At 41.3% G+C, this 9,659-nt stretch overlaps 1 protein-coding gene across 1 annotated transcript in view; it reads right to left on the minus strand.

Moving 5' to 3' along the window:
* The window catches only part of ACTR2 (ARP2 actin related protein 2 homolog), a 33,031-nt gene that overhangs the window by 13,556 nt on the left and 9,816 nt on the right, over positions 1-9,659 (minus strand). The window contains exons 2-3 of the mRNA XM_019516577.1: positions 7,461-7,571; positions 1,460-1,675 (exon numbers count right to left, since the gene is read on the minus strand). Of these exons, the coding sequence (XP_019372122.1) occupies positions 1,460-1,675; positions 7,461-7,571 (327 nt within the window). The remainder of the gene's footprint in view (positions 1-1,459; positions 1,676-7,460; positions 7,572-9,659) is intronic.

Below are 9,659 nucleotides of genomic sequence, written 5' to 3' on the forward strand. Positions count from 1 at the left end.
GTGTGGGGAGGGGCTTGTGAAGGTGTGTCGGGGCGGGAGGCTGTGGATATGGGAATGTGTGAGGTTTGTTGGGGAAGCATATGGAGTTTATGGGTGGGTGTAGGCTGCCCCCCGCTACCTGCCCCACCCCATGCACAACCCCAGTATAGCTCCTCTGCCAAACGCCCCTCCCTACACACCTCTGCCACAGCAGGCAGAGTCCCAAGCAGCACATGGCTCCAGCAAATCCTGGGGGTGGCACATAGGCAGCCCAGTTCAGCCTGCTTGCAGGGCCTTCAGGCCAAACTGGGCTGGCTCCATGGCAGCACATGGGGCTCACAGCACTGCAGGTAGAAACCATGTGCAGCCCCAGGCACTCAGCTGCAGCCACACACTGTCAGGGTCTGCCTGCCCTGGCCAGGTGCACCCTGAGGGTCGCCCACCAGCTGCTGCCACCATGGGGTGGGGAAGGGAATGTGGCAGGGTGGCCCACACCCACCCACAAACTCCACACCCAATTCCCCTCTCCTGCATGCAGGAGCTCCTCTTTCCACTCATCAGCTACACCCCAGGAATTATGCGATTATGCACAGTCATGTTTTATGTGCGAGTTTATGTGGGTGTATAAATTGTCTAATTCCCTGGTGTGTAAATTATGAATAGACCCTAAATGATCACTCCCACTTCAGGCTGCAATGTGGCATTCAAGGGCCAGAAGCAAACTCTCCTTTTTTTTTTTTTAAATGGTTTCCCACTGGATAATCCCAAGTACCTAGTAAAGGTTAGGTAATTGCTGGAAGCAGCTGAGTCAACACTATGCATTCTGCAAAGTAAACCTTTCCTTACTTCCCCATCTACAGCATTAATATTCTACTCTTTCTACTGTAAGCATTGCTGGCCTACCAAAAACAACTGGAATTAAATTTTTTTAAGACCTGAGCTGCCAGGATGTAAAGGAAGTCTCCTTTACTGATCCAATATATTAAAATCAGCATGACTGCTCCCACACTTGAAGACAAGCATGAATGTATTAAACGTTTTTCTAAACTAGATCTGCTCAGAATACTTCAGGATTATGGCACTGAGGGAAAGGAGGTTAATGAAAATTAACTGCTTTTTTGGAAGACCTTACCTATATATTAAGCATCAGTCTACTTTATGCACAATTAAGAATAAACATACCAGAATATCCAAACTTTCAGTGCCTAGAGCTCAGTAGTTTCTTGGTGAAGAACCTTACATGGAATGAAAACCAGCTTAAACTTTAGAATTAAGGAAGTCTGTTTGACCTTGGTTAAATCAAGTTTAGTAAACTGAGTTAAGGTAACTTCTAGCCAGAAAGTAAGGGGAAAACTGTGACACTGAATAGCTCTAAAGTTATTTCAATACAGTTGTACCTGTTAGCTATACCTTAGTACCTGTCATCACCATCAGCTGTTGCTCTCTACAGAGATTCCCCATTCTCTGGTAAAAATCATACCTCTACAATCTTCTCCCTGTTTTTTGTTGGATTCATCGGTGGTTCTGTGAGTAATATTTTACAGTTTTTTGTGTCGATGTTAAGTTTTTCTGGTCCAAATGTATAGTCCCAGAGGTGTTTCATATCATCCCAGTTCCGGACTATGCCATTCTCCATTGGGTAGTTAACTTCCAGCATGGAACGCAATTCACTTGCTTCATCACCAACCATAAGATCCTATAAAGTCACAATATTGAGGGATGTGTCAAAGTTTGTAAAGTTTTTAATTATTCTTTTGCAATTTGAATATTTTATGCACTCTTCACTTAAGTATATGCAAGCTAATTTCAAGGCATGAAACATTCTAAGTACACACAACCAGATGCAAGTTGGAACAATTCTTCTCTTACTATTATCAAGCTGGCATACACCCACACTAAATAGGCCTTTTTACTTTGAGCCATGTTTGGAAAATTTTACATGTTTAAATAAACCTTACCTTAGGAAGCTGCCAATACACCCTGTGTATTTTGTCACAATGAAACACTAAATAGACCTTAGTATGTATAGGCTCTTCACCACTGATATCTCCAGGATTCTTTTATCAAATATTCATATTTGAAAAGACTGAGATGTGAAATAGCACATACGGGTAGTAGGTGGGGTTGGCAGAGTAATTTTCCATGCATGCTGCAATCTTCTGTGCACATTACCAAAATAGGAATAATGAGTGATGCATAAGCATACAGAACAGTAGCAAAAGCAAATAAGGGACTGGAAGTTCCACGCTAGATGTTGAAACAGTGGTCTAGATTAGCCTGTGCAAGTTGGGTTTTAAGAGAATAGACAGATAATTATAACCCAATTATATCCAATTTGTTCCACACCAAAAACACCCAGTAAGATACTTTCTTATGAATCACATGTGGGCATAAAGTTTGCACAGTAATTTCCAAACTGATTAAATAGCCCATATATTTATTCTTTACTTGGAACTTAGTTATGCAAAATATAGCATATCTAAGTTAGCAGTACAAGAATAAATGTATTTGCCACAAGTATAAAGGAAAGCTGAACAAAAAAGGTTACTTTTGGTCCCTCTTCCCTACAGCTTATTACACTCCTCCAGAAAAGTCTCAAGACCTGGCCTAATACTGTATTTAAAAAAAGAAAATTCAAATTTCGTCCTCTTTTCTAAGAACATGTTCTATAAGTACCGATACCAGCAGAATTCTATGAATTCTATTTCCATTCAATTCTACGAATTTCTTTCTATGAATTCCATTTACAATGTAATAAGGAAAACAGCTGCTTTTGAACAAAGAGCTGTTCTGGTACAGAGCTTGCAACCATTGTGGGACTAACCTAAGTCTCAGCATGAACATGACTCAGCTGATCTCTCTGTCCAAGACAAGAGAAGCAAGATAAGTATACATTGAAAAATCCAATTGGAATTGTAAAACTATTTCTATCTTTAATAATCTAAGGAGTTACTGGTAGCAAGTAAGGAAAGCAGTTTATAATATGGTTTATCAAGTGCCCCCTATCAAGTCCCTTACTAACTTTTCTGGATTTTACAGATCGTTTTTAGAACATTTAGCACTTTTATAGGAAGAAATCAGAAATCTAACCTCCTAAGCTTTAGAAGGTTCATGACTGGATGAGCCTTCCAAACCTATTATCAAGTTACTTTACAACTATCAAATGCATTTACATAATTCTGATTTCATTTAACAGTTGCCAGTTAAAAGGACCTCAGTGAAATTTGTTTTGCTTTGGATTTGTATACCTAGGAATAGACATGGCCAAAGGAAAAGCTGCAATTCTAAAGCACGATGAAAGTCACACAAAACCCTCAAACCATCTTAAACAAAATTAAAGGGAGGAAAAACAATTCTCTTCAAGAGCATGCTAAAAAAACCCACCCCACACACACACAAACCCATGGGAGAAGGAAGAGTAGCATTAAACTCTTAAATAGGGATCAGTGTCACAGTACATAATATTTTTCATCCCTTTGTACTGGGACCAATATTTGGATAGCTGAAATTTGAGAATCTTTTCCAACCCTCATTTTGTTATATTAGATCAAGCAGTTTAAAGTGTTAAGAACACCAAGCTGACTTTCACCCTAGAAAAGTGTTATTCTTGCATCTACATGTAACTAGAGGTCATGTCACATTCAGAAGCAGTAAGATAATCTTATGGAAAAAGTTGCTGTTAAATAAAAGCAATGAACGAAGTTTAAAATAAGTATGTATTCAAATGTAAAATGTGGGACAAGACAAAACATTAAAAAGCGTCAAAAGAACATAACAGCTACCAGGTCCCATCAAGCAAAAATGGGAAACAAACAGCACAGGGGGCACCTCACTTACCATCTTTTTGTTATTCTACTTCAACAGGTCAAGAAAGGTGAAGAAAGAAGGTAGAAGCAAGAGAGTCAGAAAAGGCCTAAATGAAATCCTCAAATTATTTAAAGTACACAGCAGAAATAAAGCAGAAAAGAGATGTACAGCTAGAAGTGTTCTGAGTTAGTGTAGTTAGGGATGAGCTTATGCTCAGTGATATTGCTGCTCTTCCCAGACAGAAATGGCTACTTGGAGGAACTTGTTTCCATTAGTTACCAATATCTCATTTTTATTCACAGTATGCTACTATCTCTTCAGAGAAGCAGAATCCTTTACATATCAATTTTCCTTTATAATTAAATTTCATCCGAGGTGGACAGTATATCTGGAACAGACAAAACTACATGCTGTATTAGAAGGTAACTAATTGCTAACAGACTGCTAAATAAACTTACTAACCTTTATTTTTGTGTGCAAGATGTTTATCATCTCACTCCTTGGGAGCTGAATTTTACAATAGTAATACAAATATTAAGATAAAAAAAACTGTAGCTCCTTCGACATACTGAATTATGAGCAAATGGAATCCACCAACAAACATATTTGGTTAAATATCAGGGGTTTGGTTTTTCTAACTGAAATACATCATCATAAAGTGAACTAGTAAAACAATGACTTGGGAAAGTTCTGGCAGGCAGTAGCCTGTTGTGCTAAAAGGTTAGGAGAATTATCCACCATTGTGGTACTCTGAGATACACATTTTTGTGAACAAGCAGAGACAAAGATGACACAAAAGCTACTTGAAGTTGTGGATTTCTTTCCCCTCCAAAAAAGAGTCTCCTTTTGGTCATGTACACTTACTGAAAACTATCAGCTTCAGTAAGGTATATTTACTTGTTCTGTTTAGAAGCAAGCATATCAGGACAATTACGGTGTATAGGCAGCACTCAGAAAACCCATGTCCAGTAACAGAAGGGAGAAAAAAAAATTAGGTGAGATGACCATTTTCCTCACCTAATCAAAATGTGCAGAGATGGGTTTCCTTTGATAGGAACTGAGAACTATGGTATACAAACTAGAAATAAAAATGGAAGAGCTGAACCAAACAGTTTGGCATTGTCTACCCAAAATTTCTCTCTCTCCTGTTTGTTTGATTTTTTTGTTCTGTTTTGTTTTGTTTTTTTAAACACTGGCCCAAGCAAAACAGATTTTTAAATCCAGCTGAAACCCTGGCATAGTTCAGGCTCCCCGAGCCAGACATTTTCAGCAAACCAGGTTCAAAAACTGCTGAAGGTACTTCAAAAGCTGTATGAATAAACAAGTGCCAAAAGCATGGTTTATACCCAAACTCTATTGCTTTAGCCAAGCTGGAATTTTGAGGGAATTGTGCCAGTGAAAACTGAACCATTGTGTACTTATTTCTCTGAACTGTGGGGCTGTGAATATGAGAAACAGCTTTCTTTCTTTTTTTTCCTAAATGGAGGATGAAGATGCTGTCAAACATGTTTTTCTTTCTTTCTTTTCTTTTTTTCGGGGGTGGGGGGAGGAAAGAGGGGTTGAGAGTTTGTTTGTTTTTTAAAAAGAGCCTTTCTTTGGGGCCCATTTCACTCATTTGGCATTTGTGTGCACCAAACACAAGAACTATTTGCAGAATATTTTTGAAAAGTTAAATTAATAAATCTCATCAGCCTTCTATACTCAGGACTCTAAAACATTCATAAAGAGCTCTACCATTTGTAGTTAAATTAATCCATTTGAGTGTTAGTATAACTGTTTTAATTTTTTTTTTTTAAACAGCAATAGTAAAAATTTGACAAGTCAAACTTCTTACCAAAAATATCCCCCATATGGTCAGAAAGGGAGATGAGGTGTGTCACATGACTTCCCCCTCAAGTGTTTTTTTTGGCTTTGTCTTATGACCACAATTGCTGTACACTCTTTAAGAAAAAAAGATCAGAGCACAAAGCCCTGCTCCCCATTAAAACATATTAGAGTGATTCCATGTTTGGGAAGGCAAGCTTCACATACAGTGGGTAGGTGTAGAAAGAACCCTCACCTCCTTCAGCTGATCCTAGCACCTTTGTTTACACCAAATCAAATTCTGACATGCTCAAAAGCCAGATGGCTGCACTGGCAAAGTGAGCACTTGCAGAAAATATATCAGAACCCTAAAGCTTTTGGTCTAAGCAAGGTGCAGCTCCACTAATGAAGATCAGGGGAAATTTCTTGCTTGGAAGTTCAGCTCCTTGCCACATCCAGCTGTTCTGTAGGACAATGAAATTTCTGCCAGGACTGTAGCTGGACTCTGCTTGGGGAATTTAATTTTCACATCATGTTCCTGTAAGCAGACATCTGAAAAATATGAGGCTTCAACAAACCCTAGTACAGCAGCTAGAAAGATGGGGCACTTCCCTTTTTTCTGCCCAGATCCTCCTACTTACTGTGAAAGGAACAAATCTCTTGCTCTGCAGCTTCTGATTGTTTGAGGCAGTTTAAATGACGGATCTCTTGGCTACTCTAGCTTTCTTATCTCCACTTTGTAAGATCTTTCCCCCAGTGGAATAACTAGTGCTGTCTTCTGCAGCAGGAAACTAAGATATAACTGGTAGTTTCACTGCTGTCTATACAGTTTATCATTAGTGACATGGAATGGCTCACTTCACTCTGCTGCTGTATTGCTAGGTAGAGTTCAGCAAAAATCGAAACTGAAAATAAACAAATTGAACATTTGTTTGAAGACTCAAGAAATCTGCACCACATGTACTGACAACCAAAGTGTTATCTTTGTAATCCCAAGCAGAAACTTAGGCTCCCAAGTTCACTGGGAAAAGTTTCCCAGTCTGGGCCAATATGTAGGTTTACTTTCCAAACATGAAATACCACCCGAGTTCTTAGACTGTAAGCTACTCAGAGTAGGGACCAGGTGTCTCCCTGTGCCTTGTAAAGCACTAACTTCACTATCAGTAATCGAAGCATAAGGAAAAATAAATACAAGCAAGGTTAAGCATCTCACACAGGATCAGATGGTCTGGCTTACAACTAATTTTTATTATACTATATATATTTTTTTACTATTCACAAAGTAAGACATTGACAGTGATAGTCATTATGCATTGTCCTAAACAAGTTACTGGGAGACTGAGAAAGGCAAGGCTTTACTGAAGAGCGGCTCACAAGGGGCATCTCCCTCAGGTAAATGAAAAATTAGTGAAAGAAGGGCAAGCCGCCAAGGACTAACTTTCATTCACTACAACGATAAGTGCAGGAACACGGGCAGCTACTGTAAAGCAGCTAACACACTGTAGAGCCATGCCATCTTCTACCTCACATTAAGTTGCTTCTGTTCTCCCATAATCTTGAATTAAGGTTGAATGGCAACACAACTGCTTTTGCCCGATTTTCCCACATCTATTCGCAAGATTTGAGGCCCCTTCTGTTCATATCTGAACCCCACCCAAATCCCAAGAATTTTTCCCCCCAGTAGCATCTCTCTACCCTCTTGACTACCACATAATGACCCAACAGAGAAAAGTTTCAAAGTTCAATAGAGCAGTGAATCAGAAGGACTGCCAGAGGGTGGCAAACCAGAAGAAAACATATTTTCATGCATTATGTAACTGAAAGGCTACTCTGAATGTTTCTGCCCACTATAGGAGAAAAAAAAATACTACCTTGATTTCAATGTTTCCCACTTTGGCAGTTGATCTTATTATTGGTCTTCCAACCAAAGCTGGAAAGATGTGTTCTGGAAAATTGGAGCCTGCATATCCACACTTCACAAACTGAAAACAGAAGAAATTTCATAGTTTGAATAATACACATATGTAGTACATTGCTTTGTTATTAAAAATAAGCTTACATGTAGGAAGAGATTCTAAATTTGAAGAGAACAAGTCCCAGTGAGAGTCAGTAGGAAAATTACTCCTCCTAGAACAGCAACACACACAAGTACTTTTTAGAACCCTGTTTCTGAAGCAGATTCTGAAAAGAACACTGATTTCACTTGGTAGATGCACTGATCTTAATTATACAACTCATGTTCCCTTCCACACCATGCGACTCTACATTTATAGACAGACTGATTATTCTCAAATGGATCACCTTTCAGGGTTGACCCACTAACGGGGGGGGGGGAAAACCCCAAACAATGCCGCCCCCCGACCCCATCTTCTCTCAAACCCAGAGAAAAAACATTAGTGTTACAAGTTACAACGTAAAAATGCTGTACCGCTTGAATTTCAATTGAGTCAGTACTTCTCATGCGTGTTGGGAAAGGGGTTGACGGTATGATGAGAGAAAGACTAACTGTACTTCCCAAGATATTTTAAAATAACAGCATTGTACAAAATCTGTAAGGAGGGTAGAGGATGTATATGTTAATACGTCTCAAAATGTGGTGTGCAACCCCCAAAGGAACGACAGGAAGTGACTGTCCAGATGACAAGTGTTAAAAGAGAAGCCAACTTAATTTACATGCATTGTAGAAATGCAGAGACATTTATACTTTGGGTGTATATTCCTGAAGGGGTTAAACTTTCAGTAGTTTAGGAAATACCTGGGTAAATAAAAGCTATATATACCACGGCAAAAAAAATGTAATTAATTTAATTATACTATTTAGGTGACTACTACCAGAGGTGCACCAATGCATTGGTCCAATATCAGATCGGCACTGATATGAAAAAAATTGATCACATCGGAAATTGGCCCGATGTGGCCGATAAATGCCCGTGTGTGTGCACAGCTGCAGCGCAGCACGTAGGCAGCTTGGAGAGCTGCATGCAGCTGGTAAGTCTGATGTGGTGGAAGGGGAGGGGGGATGGAAGGGGTGTGGAAGGGCAGATCAATGTCCCCCATGGTGAGGGAGGAGTGGGGGTGGGGCTGGGGCAAGCACTACCCAGTAGGGGCAGGGCAGGGTGGGCAAGTACCAGGCCAACAGCTTGTCCAGGGGATGTGGGGAGGGGGAGCCAGCTCCTACCGCTGCGCACCACTCGTCCAGGAGCCTCTGGTCCAGTATTCACCTACTCGTCCGGTGGCTCCTGCCACTGCTCCCGCCCCTTGTCCAGGAGGGTGGCATGTGCCCCTGGACCTGCATGAGGCAATGTGGGGAGGACTGGGGCTGCACAGAGCACTTCCAACCCTGCCCCACGCAGATCTGGGGGCACAGGCTCCCCCCATGTCCTCCCGAATGAGCAGCGCCTCCCCCCCCCCCGTCCTCTCAGATGAGCAGCAGTGGGAGCAACAGTAGCAGCTGCCAGACCAGTGGGCAAGTGCTGGACCAGCGACGCGCAGCGGCAGGAGCCATCCCTCCAGCCCCATGGCCAAGCCACGGCTCTGTGCCATGCCCACCCCACCCTGGCTGGGCAGTGCTTGCCCCAGCCCCTGTTCCACTTCTCCCTCACCACAGAAGCCTTGATCTGCACCCCACACACTCCTTCCCTGCCCCTCCCCTTCCACCACACCAGACTTACCAGCTGCATGCAGCTCTCCCAACTGCCGGGCTGGTATAGGAAATCGGATCGGTATCAGCCAACATGCCGCCTTAAAAATCGGCTATCAGTATCGGCCCCAAAAATCTCTATCAGTGCAACCCTAACTATTACAGTTTACATATAATTGGTTTCTTTTAAATCACTCATAGAAGCAAATCAGTGCATAATGTCAAACCCATCCAATCCCAAAACACATGCAATCTGCTTTGCAGTCTCAAGTTCTACAAAGTCCCTGAACTCAGTAAACCTATTACTGGTAATATGAATGACTTTATTGATTAGTAGTGGTATACCCATGTTTTCAAAAGTCACTCCTCCCCTTGAGACCTCCCCCAGACACCCCCTTGGATCCCCCTTGGGGTCTCCCTGACCTTTCTC

Source organism: Gavialis gangeticus, unplaced genomic scaffold (assembly GCF_001723915.1).
Source record: "Gavialis gangeticus isolate Ggan-Ray unplaced genomic scaffold, GavGan_comp1, whole genome shotgun sequence".
Lineage (NCBI taxonomy): Eukaryota > Metazoa > Chordata > Crocodylia > Gavialidae > Gavialis > Gavialis gangeticus.